Source organism: Carcharhinus amblyrhynchos, chromosome 8 (genome assembly GCF_965287045.1).
Source record: "Carcharhinus amblyrhynchos chromosome 8, sCarAmb.v2.hapA, whole genome shotgun sequence".
Classification (NCBI taxonomy): Eukaryota; Metazoa; Chordata; class Chondrichthyes; order Carcharhiniformes; family Carcharhinidae; genus Carcharhinus; species Carcharhinus amblyrhynchos.
In genome coordinates, this window is record NC_137331.1 from 44,210,643 (window position 1) to 44,230,844 (window position 20,202).

The 20,202-nt window shown below is 45.8% G+C and overlaps 1 protein-coding gene across 1 annotated transcript in view; it reads left to right on the plus strand.

Annotated features, from left to right (window-relative positions):
• Positions 1-20,202, plus strand: part of pkhd1l1.1 (PKHD1 like 1, tandem duplicate 1) — a 151,797-nt gene that overhangs the window by 35,682 nt on the left and 95,913 nt on the right. The window contains exons 18-26 of the mRNA XM_080193526.1: positions 119-254; positions 5,895-6,038; positions 7,375-7,532; positions 9,305-9,418; positions 10,666-10,797; positions 13,569-13,699; positions 14,756-14,868; positions 16,352-16,524; positions 18,966-19,113. Of these exons, the coding sequence (XP_080049652.1) occupies positions 119-254; positions 5,895-6,038; positions 7,375-7,532; positions 9,305-9,418; positions 10,666-10,797; positions 13,569-13,699; positions 14,756-14,868; positions 16,352-16,524; positions 18,966-19,113 (1,249 nt within the window). The remainder of the gene's footprint in view (positions 1-118; positions 255-5,894; positions 6,039-7,374; positions 7,533-9,304; positions 9,419-10,665; positions 10,798-13,568; positions 13,700-14,755; positions 14,869-16,351; positions 16,525-18,965; positions 19,114-20,202) is intronic.

Sequence of the window (20,202 nt, forward strand, 5' to 3'; positions counted from 1 at the left end):
CATCGCCTCCAATGACGAGGGATCTTTATTCACTTAAATCCACGAAAAAAATCTCCTTTTCTTTGTCTGTCGTTTATTGCCAGCTATAATTTAACACTCTTTGATTTCACAATGTTAGATTTTGACCTTGGAAAATTGGAAACCAGGGAATGCAGTCAGTGAGGTTCAGAAAATCATCATTTCCAGAGCTTGTCAATCATCTGGGACCTGTTCATACTTATGGTACAGACTCATCTACAGAAAAGAGCACACAGGTACGGTACAGGCAAATGCAGCAAACACATAACTAGAACTATGGGCAAATTCACCTTTGTCTCTCTCTGCTTTATATATCCTCCTCTAAAGCCTCCGCAATCTCTGCACTCCTCCAATTCCACCCACGAGCATCCCTGATTTCCATCAATATTGAATCATAGAAACACTACAGTGCAGAAGAAGGCCATTCGGCCCATCAGATCTGCACCAACCACAATCCCATCCAATTCCTAACCCCGTAACCCCACATATTTATCTCACTAAACCCCCTAATCTATACATCTTCGGACACTAAGAGGCAATTTAGCATGGTAAATGCACCTAACCTACACACCTTTGGACTGTGGGAGCACCCAGAGGAAACCCATGCAGACACGAGGAGAACTCCATGCAGTCAGTGACCCAAGCTGGGAATTGAACCTGGGTTCCTGGTGCTGTGAGGAAGCAGTGCTAACCACTGTGCCAACCCGCCATCATGGTGGCCGTGCCTTTGGCTGCCGGGGCCCTGAGTTCTGGAATTCATTCCCTCACTCTTTCTATATCTGCCTTCTTTAAAACACTCCTTAAAATCTACCCTTTTGGCCAAGCCTCCGCTCAAAGGCCCTAATTTATTCTCCTATGGCTCCGTGTCTCATTCAGTTTGATAACTGATGCTGTGAGGCACCCCAGGCTGTTTCTCACTGAGGTTTTCTACAGCGCCTGTGTGTGATCTTACCAGCCGGTCATACCACACTTCCACTGCAGCAAAGTTGGAGAATTTGGAATCCAGCCAAATCTCCGTTTGCTGCAGCAGGATAGGAAAATCCTGCTGGTGTGAATGGCCGTAACATTCTGGCCTCCGTGTGTGTGAGAAGGAACTGCATGGTACAGTCACACAGTCTAGGAAAGGTCCAAGGTTCCGTGAGGCAGAAGTTTGTTCTAGACATATTTCTGGCCTAGTCTTCATTATGCTAAACCTGAGCCTGAACTCCGAGAGCCTGAGAGCAGGCTAGTGTATATTGATGTTTCATTCTGGAGCCATTTAACTCCTAGCTCCAGAAAACTGGGCAGTTTCCCTCATTGGCTGAGGCCAGATGGTAAGTCTTCGGTGGCTGCATGGATTCGGAGTCAGTTCACCCATCAACTGATGTTGGAACGCCAGTTGGTTCAGTCTTCAATGTGCCTTGCAATCTTCACAATGGATGTAGGCAACCACTGCAGCTAACTGACATCGAGGCTGATACCATGAAACCAGAAACACAGGCTCTCCAGACAACCAGGCCTCAACACAATATGTGTAAAAGCACCAAGATAAATGCAAAATACTGCGGGATGCTGACATCTGAAACAAAAACAGAAAATGCTGGAAAATCTCAGCAAGTCTGACAGCATCTGTGAGAAGAGAAAAGAGCTAACCTTTCGAGACTGAATGACTCTCGCAGAACTCTGTTCTCTCTCCACAGATGCTGAGACTTTCCAGCAATTTCCGTGTTTGTTGTTGAACATCTTGTGTGTGGGGGGGTGGGGGTTCCTGAACTGTGTTATTCAAGGTCACATCATATAATTCCCAATGTTCTAACACCAAATAATGTTCCTGCAATGGATAGTCCTCAATCTAAACACATTATATAATTCAAAAATTCCAAAATTGTAAATCCAATAAACTGATAAAGCATTAATGGTGAAATCACAGAATTCTTTTTGTTCTTTGTTGAAGTTTTTGTTGGAAATCTAGCTAGGGTTTTGATGGAGTACATAAGGAGAAAGTGCACGGTTTCATTAAAGGGAAGTCGTGTCTGACAAATTTACTGGAGTTCTATGAGGATGTGTCTAGGGCGGTGGATAGAGGAGAGCCGGTGGATGTGGTCTTTCTAGATTTTCAGAAGGCGTTTGACAAAGTACCTCACAAGAGGTTATTGCAGAAGGTCGAGGGACATGGAGTTGGGGGTAGGGTGTTAGCGTGGATAGAGGATTGGTTGTCAAATAGGAGGCAGAGAGTGGGGGTCAACATGCTGGCCTTCATAGCGAGGGGGATTGAATATAAAAGTAGGGAGGTCTTGCTGCAGCTGTATAGGGCATTGGTGAGGCCGCAGCTGGAGTACTGTGTGCAGTTTTGGGCGCCGCACCTGCGCAAAGATATTTTGGCCTTGGAGGGAGTGCAGAGGAGGTTTACTAGGCTGATACCGGAGTTGAGGGGCTTGAGCTATGAGGAGAGGCTGAATAAACTGGGCTTGTACTCGTTAGAGTTTAGAAGAATGAGGGGAGATCTCATTGAGACGTATAAGATGATGAATGGGATGGATAGGATAGAGGTGGAGAGACTCTTCCCGCTCAAAAAAGACAGTAGGACTAGGGGGCACAGCCTCAAGATAAAAGGGGGGCGGTTTAGAACGGAGTTGAGGAGGAACTTCTTCACTCAAAGGGTGGTGAATCTCTGGAATTCTCTGCCCGTTGAAGTGGTGGAGGCTGCCTCGCTAAATATTTTTAAGACGCGGGTTGATGGGTTTTTGATAAGAGAGGGGATTAAGGGTTATGGGGAGAAAGCGGGAAAGTGGAACTGAGCCACGACAGATCAGCCATGATCTTATTGAATGGCGGGGCAGGCTCGAAGGGCTGGATGGCCTACTCCTGCTCCTATTTCTTATGTTCTTATGTTCTTATGTTTCCAGTGACAGGAGGGTGGGTAACCAGACACTGAACACCATCAGTAAAACAATGTCCCCAGTGGTGGGGGAGTGCAGAATCCGAGGTCATAGTTTAAAGATAAGGGGTAAACCTTTTGGTACTGAGGTGAGGAGACATTTCTTCACCCAGAGGGTGGTGAATGTGTGGAATTCACTCCCACAGAATGTAGGTGAGGCCAAAACTTTTCACGAAGAAATTAGATAAAGCTCTTGGGACTGAAGGAATCAGCGGATATGGTACTGTAGGAGTCAGGGGATCAGGATTACTGAATTCGATGATCAGCCATGATCAAAATGAATAGAGGAGCAGGCTGGAAGGGCCAAATGGCCTCCTCCTGCTTCTAGTTTCTATGTTTCTAAAAGAAGCAGTGAGGGAGATGAGGAATTTTTCACCCAGCGAGTTGTTGTGATCGGGAAGGCACTTGTCTGAAAAGGTGGTGGAAGCAGATTCAATAATAACTTTCAATGAGTAAATTTGATGAATACTTCAAAAGAAAAGAAACTCTAGGCTAATGGGGAAAGGGGCATGGAGTAGGATTAATTGAATTACAGAAAGTAGAGTACAGGAGCAGACCTTTGAAAGCAGTTAATCCCACTCCCCTCTGTCTGGTTCTGGGAGCCCACCCCCGCTTACCTGTTCCTGGGAGTCAGTGTAGGTCTTCCCCTGACTCCTGCAGTACCAGCAAAGGCCACTGCTCCTGGTGGTGCTATTGGTACACACAGGCAGGATTCTTGCCTGAAACTCCTAGGGAACTCTGCCAGCAGCAGTGAATGTCTGATTAGGATGAAGTCCCAGCAGGAATGGCCAGTGGACTTGCCCACCCTCAGCCCCATGAATTTAATTATTAATTGTCCATTTTTGAGCAAATGTACCCAGAGAGAAATGTTACTGCTATTATTTACTGATGGAGTTGAGCTATAAACTGGGACAAAGTTTTTATCTTTGTCTGGGTGTTCAGTCACCCCTTGAGGAATTCTCCAAAATACAATATTCTTTTGTGAACTCTAAGTATTTTAAGATCACTTCCAGCTGCACTGACATAGCCAGCAGTTGTTCACATTGGTCAGGTTGTTGCTTACAATCAATCTAATCCAAATAAACTTAATTGGACCTTAATGACTTGACCAGTAGTACTAGCATCGAGCCGAGATTCCAGGCCAGGCCACGCACACTGTAACTACAACAATCTATCCGTCAGTGAATGGTTAATATACCAGTGGGCAGGCCTGGTCCGAAATAATCATCAAATTACTTCACTCAGAATTGTTCATTGGGTTGCTAATTACTGGTCTGGCGACAGCAAGAAATTAAATGACCAGTTTATGACCCATCTATATCCAAATAAATTAGATCGTATTAAAGAATATTTTTGGGTGTGAACTGTGCTTATTACAGAGCTAGGAGTTTGGGATTTGTTATATTCTCGCCTGACACGTCACTTGTTGCTGTTTTTTGATTTTATGTCAGGCTCCTGCCAATGTGTTTGAGGGAAGTACAATATGGTTCATCTGAAGATCTTCACGATGTCCTGGTTTTAATATTCCTCCTTTAGTCGGTCCCACCAATCGTATCTCCAATTTATTGTTCTCCGCACCTTGCTAAGTGAGCGTTGGCTGACATGTTGTCCACCAGACAACTCTGCAAATAATTCCTTGGCTGGGATTTTACACAGCACCAATGGCTCCATCCGCAGCCTGGGGATGTCGGAGAGGGGCTGTGGGAGGAGTGATGCGGAACCCCTGGCCATTTAGAATCATAGAATCCTACAGTGCAGAAGGAAGACATTCAACCCACTGACCAGAATCCCACCCAGATCCTATCCTCTTATCCACATATTTACCCTGCCAATCCCTTGACCCTAACAGGCAATTTAGTATGGTCAATCTATCTAACCTACACACCTTTGGGCTGTGGGAGGAAACTGGAGCGCCCGGCGGAAACCCACACAGACACAGGGAGAACGGGCAAACTTTACACAATGACCCAAGACCGGAATTGAACCCAGGTCCCTGGCATTGTGAGGCAGCAGTACTAACCACTGCGCCGCCCAATTCTGAGATCTCCAACAGGAATGTTTTGTTTTTCAGACTATGACCAGCCCAGCACCAGGTGTCCCACCCCTTTAATGGCAGAGATTCTGCCTCTCAGTCAATCAGAGGTTCAAATGCTCTTCAGTCTCAGTAGTACCATCTAAAGCAGAGGATGCTGGGACTGCAGCCACCCTGGAGAGACATCATGGCTGCTGTCCCAACTGGAACTCAAGCCAGTAAGGCTGGGCTCGCTGTGACCTATGAGATAATGGGTGAGAACACATCAGGGCTGGTCCTTGTTGCCAAGGGAACCACCACTACCCTTCCTCCTCCATGGGTTAGGAGGGTCTTCCAAACCTCAGGGTCGCCAGGTTACACCGGGCTGTCTCCCCATGTGTTGGAGGAACCTCGACACCAGTGGTGCAGACAGACGATGGATACACCACACCCAGTGGTGCCCATTCTTCAGCCCAGCTTCTACTTGAGGCCTTTGTGTGTGAAGCGCTTTGGGACGGATGTGAAAGGCACTATGTAAATGCAAACTCTTCTCCTTTACATGTTCTGATGTAATGATACACTCTCCTTTCTAACATTCAAGCTGAGATAAAGTACTCGGTGTGAGGCGGCACGGTGGTTAGCACTGCTGCCTCACGGGGCCAGGGATTCAGGTTCGATTCCTGGCATGGGTCACTGTCTGTGCAGAGTCTGCATGTTCACCCAGTGTCTGCGTGGGTTTCCTCCGGGTGTTCCGGTTTCGTCCCATGGTCTGAAATACATGCTGCTTGGTAGCATTGACCTGAACAGGCGCTGGACTGTAGCAACTAAGGGAAATTTCACAGTAACTTCATTGCAGTGTTAATGTAAGCCTTACTTGTGACTAATAAGCTTTGTTTTTGCTATATTGTGGTATTAATTCTGGACTCGGTTTTCTCCTCCTCACCTCAGTCCAGCTTCCTGTCGACGCTTCAGCTGCAGAAATGCAACAAGCTTTAAACAATCTGCGGTCAATCAAACCAGATAATGTTCATGTGCTGCGCACATTAACCAACCAAAGTTTTATCTACACTGTGACCTTCAATTCCACACGGGGTGAGTGTATCTGATCACAGTCTCTTTGAAAGTTCCTTCACCAGGCTCCAGTCAGCTGCAATCCTGTCTTCAGAGATTCACTTCCTTTGCTGAAAGTGTTGGTGGAGGTTGCTGTCACTCATATAGTCCTGTAAACACCCTTTGGAATGTTCTCCCCCTCACCCCCCATGCCTGATTCCACACTGATTAAATAAGAGGTGTTGCATTTTGGTAGATTGAACCAGGACAGGACTTACTCAGTTAATGGTAGCACATTGGGGAGAGTTACAGAACAAAGAGATCTAGGGGTACAGGTTCATAGCTCCTTGAAAGTGGAGTCACAGGTGGACAGAGTGGTGAAGAAGGCATTCGACATGCGGTCAGAACATTGAATACAGGAGTTGGGACGTCCTGTTGAAGTTGTACAAGACATTGGTAAGACCACACTTGAAATACTGTGTACAGTTCTGGTCACCCTATTATAGAAAGGATATTGTTAAACTAGAAAGAGTGCAGAAAAGATTTACTAGGATGCTACCAGAATTTGATGGTTTGAGTTATAAGGAGAAGCTGGATAGACTGGGACTTTTTTCTCTGGAGTGTAGGAGGCTGAGGGGTGATCTTATAGAGGTCTATAAAATAACGAAGAGCACAGATCAGCTAGATAGTCAATATCTTTTCCCAAAGGTAAGGGAGTCTAAAATCAGAGGGTATAGATTTAAGTTGAGAGGGGAGAGATACAAAAGTGTCCAGAGGGGCAATTTCTTCACACAGAGGGTGGTCAGTGTCTGGAACAAGCTGCCAGAGGCAGTAGTAGCGAGGGGGGGGGGGGTAAAAAATTTGTCTTTTAAAAAGCTTTTAGACAGTTACATGGGTACGATGGATATAGAGGGATATGGGCCAAATGCGGGCAATTGGGACTAGCTTCAGGATTTAAAAAAGGGCAGCATGGACAAGTTGGGCCGAAGGGCCTGTTTCCATGCTGTAAGCCTCTGGTTCTGTGCCCTGTTTGTAAAACGGGGGGGATATTGTTGGGGGTCACAATCTAAACCTCCCCCAAAGTCCGACCACAGCAAACACAAGGGGGGTTGTTTTCCCATCCTGCCCACCAGAGGGGGTAGGGGGGGGGTTGGTGAGGGGTCCAAAGGGCGGGGAATTGGGGAGCTACGTGGGAGGAGGAGGTGGTGGGGGGCTGCACGGATGGGGTGTTGGGGGGTGCTGCACAGGTGGGCGGAGGGGCATCCATGCAGAATTCTCCAGTTTTGGGGCAAGCGCGGCTGGAGATTCCCACCATGGAATTGTAAACATTGTCTCTGGGATATATTTTGAATCTTTCTTTCAAATTCTCGCTGTACAGGGGACTTTGACTTACTGCAGATTGAGACTCTGGGTGGAAGCAATGTCACTATCAAAGTGCTGGAAAACACCAAAGGAAAGCCCAGATTGGACACCTTTACACTGATCCTGGATGGAGCCGTTTCTAAACCCCTGTCACAAACTGCAACAGTTACTGAGGTGTGTCCCAGCCCAGCTTTCTGCTAACAGTGTGACATTAAACCAGTCTGCTCACAATCTCAGTGTTACATTTGACCTGGAGATGAAGTTCTGGTCTCACATTCACACCCTCAATGAGACAGCTTATTTCCACCTCAGTAACATCCCCCGTCTCAACTCATCAGCTGCTGAAACCTTGCCCCAGGCCTTTGTTACCTCCAGACTTCACCATTCAAACTCACTGCTGACTGCTCTCCCACTCTCTACCCCCCCACACCCCAGTAAACCTGAGGTCATCCAAATCTCTACTTCCTGTGTCATAACTCCCAGCGAGTCCCACCCCTTCTTCCCCACTGCACTCCCATCTACACTGGCTCCCAGTGAATCCCACCCCCTCCTCCCCACTGCATTCCCACCTACACTGGCTCCCAGTGAGTCCCACCCCCTCCTCCCCACTGCATTGCCACCTACACTGGCTCCCAGTGAGTCCCACCCCCTCCTCCCCACTGCATTCCCACCTACACTGGCTCCCAGTGAATCCCACCCCCTCCTCCCCACTGCATTCCCACCTACACTGGCTCCCAGTGAGTCCCACCCCCTCCTCCCCACTGCACTCCCACCTACACTGGCTCCCAGTGAGTCCCACCCCCTCCTCCCCACTGCACTCCCACCTACACTGGCTCCCAGTGAGTCCCACCCCCTCCTCCCCACTGCACTCCCATCTACACTGGCTCCCAGTGAGTCCCACCCCCTCCTCCCCACTGCACTCCCACCTACACTGGCTCCCAGTGAGTCCCACCCCCTCCTCCCCTCTGCACACCCACCTACACTGGTTCCCACTCAAGCAATGTCCTGATTTTGCTCTCAAACTCCTCCCTGGCCTTTCCCCTTTCTGTCTCTATGCTCTGTCAGTCCTGCAGCCTCCATGGTATCTGCACTCCTCTTGTGGATTCCCTATTGTAATCACTCCAGCACTGGCGGCCCTTACCTCTGGAATTTCCTCCCTAAACCTCCCACCTCTATTCCTCCTTCTCCTCCTTTAAAACACTCGTTAAAAGCACACTCTTGCCCAAGGTTTTGGTCACTTGTGCCGATATCTCCCAATGTGACTAGTCTGGATTGTTCCACAGTGATCCTTTGGACGGCTATTGGTGTCGTTGTTATAATTGTGCAGGAATATCACTTCAGGCCTTCATTATTCTTACATTCAGGAAATAAAGAAATTCTGGCCCCAAAGGAAAATCCACTTCTGATTCTTCCAAGCTGAATTTGTGATTGATTGGCTGTGGCTGCTGGAAGGTGTTTGATTTGCTCACAGCAAGGCCAGTATATCTGTTGATTATGAATTGCCCCTCAGAAGGTGGGGGTGAGCTGCCTTTGTCAATATATCCCAGTGGCATTGCTGGGACAACCACATTGCTATGGGTCTGGAGTCACACATAGTCAGACCAGGTAAAAACAGTGCATTCACTCTCCTAAAGGGAATCAGAGATGCAAAAATCCAGTGTTTGATGTTTCATTACTGTTGCTAATTCCTTATTCTGGATTTATCTAATGAATAAGTGCTGTCACGGTGAGATTTGAACTCATGCCTCTAGGTCATCAGTTACGGGCCTCAGGATTCCAGTCCAGTAATGTAATCAGTGTGCTAGCTTCCCTCTCGAGTATATCAGAATTCTGATATTACCGATACAGAGTTTGACCTCGGCCAGTGATCGGCACTGGACAGAGGTTGGGGCAAGTTTGACCAGCTCCAATAGCCAGCCGAATCTCAATAAAACCTTTCATTCCAGGTTAAAGCTGCTTTAGAAGACTTGGTGAGTGTCAGATGTCCAGATCACATTGTCAATTACAGAGAAGGCTACGCAGTCAAATATTTCAACAACTTTGAAGATGACCACACCCAGGTATTTGCACAAATTAGGAATCATCAAATTCAATCAGTTACCACCTTTCCACACAATCCAGCTGATTTAAAAAAAAATACTTTCAAAGTGACTTGGACTTGGTTTCTCTGAAATTGCCCACAGCTGCGAGTGCTGAGGGAGTGCCGCACCGTCAGAGGGTCAGTGCTGAGGGAGGGTCAGTGCTGAGGGAGTGCCGCACCGTCAGAGGGTCAGTGCTGAGGGAGGGTCAGTGCTGAGGGAGTGCCGCACCGTCAGAGGGTCAGTGCTGAGGGAGGGTCAGTGCTGAGGGAGTGCCGCACCGTCAGAGGGTCAGTGCTGAGGGAGTGCCGCACCGTCAGAGGGTCAGTGCTGAGGGAGTGCCGCACCGTCAGAGGGTCAGTGCTGAGGGAGTGCCGCACCGTCAGAGGGTCAGTGCTGAGGGAGTGCCGCACCGTCAGAGGGTCAGTGCTGAGGGAGTGCCGCACCGTCAGAGGTGCTGTCTTTTATCACTTGCCTGTTAGACACGCCAGCTGTGTTTTCCCATGCCACCAATGAATTGGGAAAGTGAGCTGGATAAATAATGAGGCTAACACTTGCTATCCTTTCCCCCAATCAGTGGAATGTGCCTCTTAGGTGTCTGCGTATGAATTAATTGGCTATCAAATGATGCCATATATTGAGGCCATTCCATTTAACTGATACCCTTGCTGCATTGCTTATTAATATTCAACTGAGCCCAGTTTTAAAATTGTAATTTTTAAATTCATGTTGGGTGGTGTGTTGATGGCAAGGCCAGTGTTTCCCGTTACTCTTGGGAAGCAGTGTGACCAACGCAGTGGACTTTTAAGAGTCAACCATATTGCTGTGGCTTTGGAGCCACATGTAGGCCAAACTGGGTAAAGATTGCAGATTTCCTTCCCTAAAGAACGATTATATTCCAGTCTGCCAGCTTCTCATGGCCATTGGCAAGCTGTATGATCGACACATGAACAGGAGCGAATCAGAGCGATAGAAACATGTATGGAGAATAAATAGTGGGTCTAAATGAGGATTAGGAAGTGGCGCAGGCTTGATGGGCCAAAGGACCTGTTCCCGTGTTGTATTATTCTTTGCTCTTCTCTGTTCTTTTACTGAGGCTAACTTTATATTGACAAAGATTTAAACCAATTTCAGATTTCAAGAACTGCCCTCACTGGGATCAGAGCTCTCTCTTTCTGGATTTGTCCATCAGTAGGATGTAATTTCCTGTTTCCCTTTTAAACTTGTAGCGCAGCTATCAAGGTGGTGAGGTGACGAAGAAAACCGATGCTTTCTGCGGCCGTTCCTGTGTAAAAAATCCCACATCTTTGTACGGCTTTGCAAACTATCACCCTCCATTTTCATTAAGCATTTATAATCAGGTGAGTAGATGGAGACTTGGAGATGAATATAAACACTTCCTCAGTCATGCTGTCTGCATTCAAAGTGCTTTCATTACCCTGGTATTCAGAAGGGTTTTACTTGTTGCCAATCTGCTGGTTTGTGTCGCGAGACCATGTTCATCTATGTTTGATCACATGATGTTCAACAATGTTTCTTCATTAAAGCATTGTGACAGATCTATAAATAAGGACAGAACCAATAGGAGCATAGAAGACCCATAGAATCCTACAGTGTAGAAGGAGGCCATTCAGCCCATCAAGTCGGGATTGATCACAATCCCACCCAGGCCCTATCCTCACAACCCCAAGCATTTACCCAAGCTAGTCCCCTTGACACTAAGAGGCAATTTAGCTTGGCCAATCCACCAAACCCGCACATCTTTGGAGTGTGGGAGGAAATGCGAGCATCTGGAGGAAACCCACGCAGACACGGGGAGAATGTACAAGACAGTGATCCAAGCGGGGAATCGAACCCAGGTCCCTGGCACTGTGAGGTAGCAGTGCTGTGCCACCATGTTGCAGGAGGAGGCTATTCAGCCCCTTGACAGTGCATTCAATTAGATCAAGGCTGAACTTCCTCAGCATCCCCCTACCCCCATGTTCCTGTGATGCCTAAAAATCTGTCGATCTCAGCCTCAAAGCTATTCCGTGAATAACCACCCACTACTCCCTGGAGCAGAGAAATTGAAATAGTTGCCATCTTCTTAGTGAAGAAATTCCTTCTCATCTCAATCCTGAATGGCCAGCTGCCTGTGATGTTCCAACCCCTGGTTGTAGAAATTTTAAAAGAAGGAATGAACACTCTTATCATCCACTCCTGCTAACTCCTCTATGCATCACATCATCTCACATTCTCCTAATCTCCAGAGAATATGGGCCAATTTTGTTTTGCATATATGCTGGTTCAGTGGCTCCACAGGCTGCCAGTTACAACACTGAATTATTCAGACTAAGAAGTGGCCAGAGGCTCATGCCCAATAGTTGCTGCTAGAAATAGGCTCGTGTGAGGTTCCCCAGTGTAAGAGGAATTTTATGAGGTGTCCCATTGGGTGCCCTGTATTTAATTGACCTCACTCAGCTGATGCATCGATCACGAAAGACAGTGTATAATTAAAGAATGAAAAGGAATTTATTTGCTAATGCATCAGAAGAAAGACTGTTGACTGTTCTCTCTGAACTAATCTTGCTTTTATCCCACCCAGCCTCGTCAATCAGACTGGAGAATCCAATCACAATATTACACATTAATACCTTAGACAATAACGCTCCACCTGTTAACAGGAATAGGAGATCATTAGCCCATTGCCCCTGTAGGTTCCTCCCCCATTACCTAGGAAACCTAACCCACATCAATTCCGGTAAGAAAGGCCACTGCTTGGAACTGCAAGTCTTAATTGGCAAAAGGGGGCATTCTCTGCTTGAATCCGGTATCAGTTTAAGAGATTGCTCCAGCCTCGCTACCCATGAACAAATCCACTCTCTTACATACCAGGCTAATTAAATATGTTTTTGTGCATCCAAAAACCAATAACAGAAGCTGCCTTTCTGTGCTCCATTGTATTAAAAGAAGTTGGTCTGCCTACCACTCTTGTTCCCCATCATGCTGCATTCAGAATGAAGTTGGCCAAGGCACCCTATATACATTGAAATTACAGGTTAAGCTTATAATATTTGATTAATGTGTGGTTATGCAGTTTGTAATACCTTTGCAATTTATAATACCTTTGTATATTTTGTTCCAGGCACATTATGAATTCTCACTATAAGGCACTTTATAATTTCCTTAACCTTGTCTGCTTATTGTAGTAAAACTAAAATGAAGGGCTTCATACTAAGGATTCCACATAATCCCCATCACCCAGTGTCTGCTGATATTTGCAGGAGGCTTGGGCAAGACTGGAAAGGACAGTGGTCAGCACCAGTTGGGGAGGGAAGTGGAAGGGGGAATGGGGAGAAGAATTTATCTTTGCAAAGTTGATTGTTCAATAATTTTGAATGTAGATTTTCATATGAAAGGATGAATGTTAGGCAGTTACTTAAACACTGCATAGCAAGACTCATTTCTACCTAATCCACAGCAGTGTTTTTCAAACATTTTTCTGGTGACCCACTTTTACCAAATGGCTGTCCCTCATGCCCTAAGAAAGAGAAAAGAAATTGGGGCCAATTTTATTTACAGCATTTTGAAATGTCCACACCACGTTTCAGCTCTACTCTGAGCCATACCCATACTCAAACAATCAGATACAGTGATTGCACTGCAGTGAGAATTCACCCTGAGAGAAAATGGAAATAAAGATCGGTGATTCTGTGATACTATATGTAACTTCAAATCAACAAAAAGAGTATGATATCGGACACATTTTTGGGTTTTAATAATTGTTAGTATAAATCTCGGTGAACTCTTTTGTTGAATTGCTGGGTGTCCATTCTGTTCAATGCACTGATTAATGCTGTGCATCAGTGTTTGTCAAAGTGGGGGTTGCAACCCCCAGATGGATTGCAGGATGTTGAAAAATAGGTCACCAGTAATGATCCCCAAAGATTGCCTGACATTTATTGAGTGTTTGAGCACGGGTGTGGACTCAGAGTAAAGTTGTAGAAAGAGCTGGAAGCTGGAGTGTGGTGTTTGAAAAATACTGCTATAGATTACATAGAAATAATATCTTGCTATGCAGCGTTTAAGTAACCATTGTGATACATCATCAATAAAGAATAGTATGCTTATGTAACTTTCATCCTGTGTTCAGCTTTGTTTTGCATATAAAGGTCTTTTTCGAAATTACCTTTCCCTGTTCGTCAGTTACGTAGACAAGAATGGAAGACGTGAATGTAGTATTTCGGTCCCATTCAGAATTTCTCAAGAGATTCAAGTATTGCAGTAAGTTCAGCTGCTTAAATACTATTTCATTTGAGTTCAAAATCATAGGGCAGTTAAAAACTGGAGGCCTGTCGCACCTGTGCTGGCTCTCTGCAACAGCAACACACCTTGTATCACCCTCCCACCAACTTCCCAGGGACTTGTAAATTTGTTTTTCTTTAAATAATTATCCAATTACTTTCAGAAAGCCAAGATTGAATCTGTCTCCACAACATTCTCAGACAGTGTATTCTAGATCCTAACCACTTGCTGTGTGAATCTGTCTCCACCACACTCTCAGACAGTACATTTCATATCCTAACCACTCGCTGTGTGAATCTGTCTCCACCACACTCTCAGACAGTACATTTCATATCCTAACCACTCGCTGTGTGAATCTGTCTCCACCACACTCTCAGACAGTACATTTCATATCCTAACCACTCGCTGTGTGAATCTTTCTCCACCACACTCTCAGACAGTGTATTCCAGATCCTAACCACTCGCTGTGTGAATCTGCTTTTCCTCATGTTGCTCTTGCTACTTTTGCCAATCACCTTAAACCTGTGATCTGTGGTGCCTGATGCTTTCACCAAAGGAAACGTTTTCTCTCTCTCTACTCTCAAGTCACTCCTGATTTTTGAATACCTCAATCTAATCTCCCTTCAGCCTTACCCTCTCAAAGAATATCACAACTTCTCCAATCTATCCGCCTAACTGAAGTTTCTCAGCCCTGGAACCACTTGAGTCAATATTACTTCATACTCTGTCCAAAATTTGCCTCATTTACTGGATCCGCCCATTATATAAATGACACCATCAAAGTGCAATCAGAATAGAAGTGACTGATGATTGTCTTGGGATTTGAGAAGGGAATATATTCCGGACGGGATGGGGTGCAGAACGAGACTCAGCGATTGAACTAAGTATCAGAAAATTAACTTCATTGTGGTGTTAATGTAAGCCTACCTGTGACACTAATAAATAAACTTTAAAAGTAATACGGCTGTTTATTTACTCCAGATGGTCATACACCTGTGTCAATTTGTTCGATCCTGTGAAATCCGCTTTTCCCAGTGGAAGAAACTTCATGTTGAAGAGAATTGATCTATTGAGGAAGTCAGCAGATCAGGATTACTTTGTGGACGCTGTTTACATTGGACAGAGGGCCACAACGCAGAATCAAAATGGTATTTTCATTTTGAAATTCAAATCGGAGTGAGGATTCAATCACAATTCCGTTTCTGTGATAGTGATGAAACAGGAATGCAGTAAACCACTCCTGTAGATTCAATTCAAGTTTTTACAGGATGTAAGCATCGCCAGTTAGGGCAGCATTTATTGCCCATCGCTAATTAACCCTTAAGAAGGTGGCGGTGAGCTGCCTTCTTGAGCCATCCCTGAGGTGTAGGTACATCCACAGTGCTGTTAGGGAGGGGGTTCCGGGTTTTGACCCAGTGACAGTGAAGGAATGGCGATATGTTTCCAAGTCAGGGTGGTGAGTGACTTGGAGGGGAACTTCCAGGTGCTGGTGTTCCCATTATCTTCCGCTCTTGTCCTTCTAGGTGGTAAAAGTCATGGGTTTGGAAGGTGCTGTCTAAGGAACCACAGAACCCTACACTGCAGAAGGAAGCCCTTCAGCCCATCGAGTCTGCACTGACCACAATCCCACCCAGGCTCTACCCCTATATCCCTTCATATTTTACCCACTAATCCCTCTAACCTAAGCATCTCAGGATACCAAGGGGCATTTTTAACATGGCCAATCAACCTAACCCGCACATCTTTGGACTGTGGGAGGAAACCGGAGCACCCGGAGGAAACCCACGCAGACACGAAGAAAATGTGCAAACTCCACACAGACAGTGACCCGAGTCAGGAATTGAACCCAGGTCCCTGGAGCTGTGAAGCAGCAGTGCTAACCACTGTGCTACCGTGCTGCCCTCAGTGAGTTCCTGCAGTTAGAACATAACTCAACTATAACTACATAGCTCGATTGTGACCGAATAACGCTGGCTATCAGAAACAAAAATAAACACAATGTAAGAAATGGAACATTAAATCCATGAAACCTGTTGACCTCTTTGATGTGAAGAGCTCCGTAGCCAGAGCTCAGACTCTGAATCTGTAAAATCTACCCTCATGTATCTGCTGCTCCCTCTGAAAGTTGTAAAGGGCGAGAGAAGTGGGATAGTTCTGTTGTGGGAGATCTGGGATATCGATCAGAGATGGGTAAATAGAGTTGATGTAATGGTCAACCATGATCTAAGAGAATGACCAGACAGCATCAAGGGGCGGAATGGCTTCCCCTTGTTACTTTGCTTCCACAACTAGAGAGGCATCAATGATGGTACATTGGGGCCTTTATCTAAAATTGGTAATCTGACTGGAAGGTTTTAGGAGCTAGCACCTGGCTTGTTGGACACTCTTATCTGCAGTGTTCTTATCTAGTAGATCATACCTAAGATAGAAGATATCCAAAGTAGATCCATATCTAAAGCGGATCCTTATCTAAGGTAGATCCTTATCTAAGGTAGATCTTGCCCACCCTACAGGTGACATTTTATTCTGAAAGCTTTATCTTTGAAATATGTGTCTGAATTTTAGTAGAAGTTGTGTTTTACATTCATAGTTAGGAATTTTAAATTCAGTGAATGGAATCTTTCTTTGCAGAGCTACCAATGAGGACTGGCCCTCCATTGCTTGACAAAGGAGTTCTCATTGAAGACTTCATAGTAACCAAAGGAGGAATGAGAAACCCTGTTGTCTATAATCAGTATGAAGTGACCATTGTTCCCATTAACTGTGGCTATAGGATCCCGCTGCTGGAAGTTGGCTTTGCTCAGGTCAGTGTAACATGGTATTTGGGTGGAGTGATCCAGAAGAGATTATATTATGAATCTGCATTATTCTCAGAGTGCCCAGGTTACTTATCCAGGGTGGATAAGCTTATTTGGGAGCGGACAGCGGGAAATCAATGGAGTTTCTATATGCCTGGAAATCTTTGAGGAGTCTAAATACAGAAATTATTTCCAACTGATGGACAGGGACACAAGAAGATCACAATGCCAAATGGCACTTTGGTTCAGGGCTGTGGGATAAAGCAGAGAGTGTGATGCTTCAGTTGTGTAAAGCCTTGCTAAGACTTCATCTGAATTAACCCTGTTCAGTTTTGGGCACATCACCTCAGTAAGAATGTATTGACCCATTGAACTTCACTGAATATCCTCCTGCAGCTTCCTGCTCACACTCCCAGAACTTATTGTTCCTCCTACTAACATTGTCAACTCTGATTAAATGTATTCCTGGTGACTTGCTGCCAAGTTCCAGCCATGAGTTGGCCAACACATCCACCTTTGTGACATATGGCCTTCCTACACCAGTTGGAAAACAAGAAGACTCACTATCCAACAGGATGATGCACTTCTGTCAGTCAGTCAGCCTGTGTTTCCCTGCTATCAATGGGTGCTATTCTGATTGGCGGCTGGTGACTAGTGGAGTGCCGCAGGGATCGGTGCTGGGGCCTCAGCTATTTACCATTTATATAGATGATCTGGAGGAGGGGGCTGTGAGTAGGGTGACAAAATTTGCTGATGACACAAAGATGAGTGGAAAAGCAAATTGCACGGAGGGTGTGGAAAATCTGCAGAGGGATCTGGATAGGCTGAGCGAGTGGGCGACAACCTGGCAGATAGAGTATAATGTTTGCAAATGCGAGGTTATCCACTTTGGCAGGAATAATAGTAGGAGGGATTATTATTTAAAAGGCAAAAAGCTGCAGCATGCTACGGTGCAGAGGGACCTGGGGGTCCTTGCGCATGAGTCGCAAAAACCCAGTCTGCAGGTGCAGCAGGTGATCAAGAAGGCGAATGGAATGCTGGCCTTTATAGCGAGGGGGATAGAATATAAAAGCAGGGAGGTCTTGCTGTAACTGTACAGGGTTCTGGTGAGGCCGCAGCTGGAGTACTGTGTGCAGTTTTGGTCGCCGCACTTGCGCAAGGATATTTTGGCCTTGGAGGGAGTGCAGAGGAGGTTCACTAGGCTGATACCGGAGATGAGGGGGTTGGACTATGAAGAGAGACTAAATAGACTGGGTCTATACTCATTGGAGTTTAGAAGGATGGGGGGGATCTTATAGAGACGTATAAGATAATGAAAGGGATGGATAGGGTAGAGGTAGAGAGATTTTTCCCACTTAGAAAGGATAGCAGGACTAGAGGGCACAGCCTTGAGATAAGGGGGGGTCAGTTTAGATCGGACTTAAGAAGGAACTTCTTCACTCAAAGGGTGGTGAATCTCTGGAATTCTCTGACCGTTGAAGTACTGGAGGCTACCTCGCTAAATATATTTAAGACACAGGTAGATAGGTTTTTGACAGGCAAGAGAATTAAGGGTTATGGGGAGAAAGCGGGAAAGTGGAACTGATCCACTTCAGATCAGCCATGATCTTATTGAATGGCAGGGCAGGCTCGGAGGGCTAGAAGGCCTACTCCTACTCCTACTCCTTCTCATGTTCTTATATTCTTACATCGCCAGGGACCCGAGTTCAATTCCAGCCTCAGGTCACTTGTCTGTGTGGAGTTTGCACATTTCCCCCCATGTCTGCTTGGGATTCTTCCGGGTATTCCAGGTTAGGTGCATTGGCCATGCTAAATTGACCCAAGTGTCAGTGGACTAGAAGGGTAAATATGACAGGTTACAGGGTTAGGGCTTGAGTGAGATTGTGTTTGGTGCAGACTCAATGGGCTGAATGGCCTCTTCCTGCACTGTAGGGATTCTATGATTCTCTGATACATCATCTCAAACTATACATCCGCTCATTTATTTTCTATTGAGGAACACTGGACTCTCTAATTTGTCAGAGAAAGTGTTTTTAAATGCTAGTGTGACACATTTTTTTCTGTGGCAAAATGTTGGGATCTTGTGAAAATGAAATCAATTTTAAAACACAGCTTTGGAATAAGATTCCAATCAAATATAGGTTTGTATTTTCACCGATGACGGAATCTAAGCTCTTCACTGCCATTCAGTGGGGTTGCTAGGAGTTTGGCTCTGACATAGTTACCCCAGTTTTGGACCGTCTGTGGGATTCACCAATCTCCCTCGACATCTACAGCTGATCCACATATCAGCTGAGAGGATTGGTCTACAAGTCTGTGTTTCTCTGGGACTTTCCAACCTGTGTCCTAATGAGGTCATAGGGGGAGATTGCTAGGAGCCCATAGGGAAAGAATAATGGGATATCTCAGCTGGGAAAGGGTAACATTTGTGCTGAATGTTTGTCCAGGCTGTGTCCAATGACACAAAAGATGAGATGGTTCACAGAGGGAGCACGTGGCCCGAGGGGGCAGTTATAAGAGTTCGGAGAACAGAAGCTGCGTCTCCTCCAATCTCCGGCACCATGGATATTGAGATATTTGGGAAGTCTGTGAAAGGTAAGCAGCGAATGCTAAAACCGTAAAATTTCTTCCAAACCACCCATCAATCTGTCTGCATTCTGAAGAATCTCTTCACATGAGGTAATTCTCAGAAGGTTTTGCTCTATGTGGAGTCTTGCTTGACACAAACATTCTAGATGTTTCCAGTTATGACATTTAATGCCTGAAGAATTAAATGTGCTCTCAATTCTCTGATCCACATTGGGGTTTTTTTTTATAATTATTTGTATTTGTGTTCTGTGGGTGTAGCTCTTGTGAATAACCTTCACTTCAATAATTCAAATAACTTGCAATTCATGTTAACTTCAGTGCAGCAAACATTTCTGTTAGCTTTATATATTTCAGTGCAACTCCCTTCTCACCATCTCATCCTCCAGAGCTCTGTGACTGAATGTGTAACACTCTGCCCTCAGAATCAGAATGTTCCCGGTCTGAGACCCACTCCAGATTTTGTGCCCATACTTGGGCAAATGGTAGTCAGCTTTTGTGTATTAATCTGAAGGCCAGTCTCCTTCTGAATACCACTAACATGTCACATTGTGATCAAGTTCTGGCTAAACCATTTCTCTCCCCACCAACTATCCCCCCACCACTCCCCCACACTACTGCTCCTGATATCACCCTCCCTCCCCTTCACTGGAGAGGGGAAACAGAGAATTGGTGAAAGGCCCTGTCACTGCACCATCTCCACTGTTTCCAGAATGTCCTCAGATTTCACCACACCCGCCCCCCCCTCTCCGAATGGAATCACAGCAGATGGAATCTTGAGCGAGAATTCCAGCTCTAAATTTCTGAAATGGAAAAATACTCCACCATGGGTGGCATGGTGGCACAGCGCCAGGGACCTGGGTTCAAGTCCCGACTTGGGTCACTGTTTGGGAGAACATGAGTTATCCTTGTGTCTGCTTGGGTTTCCTCTGGGTGCTCCGGTTTCCTCCCACTATCCAAAGATGTCTAGGTTAGGGGGTTAGCCATGGTAAATGTGTGGGGTTACAGGGATATGGCCTGAGTAAGATACTCTGTCAGAGAGTCGGTGCAAACTCAATGGGCTGAATGGTCTCCTTTTGCACTGTAGGGATATTAGGA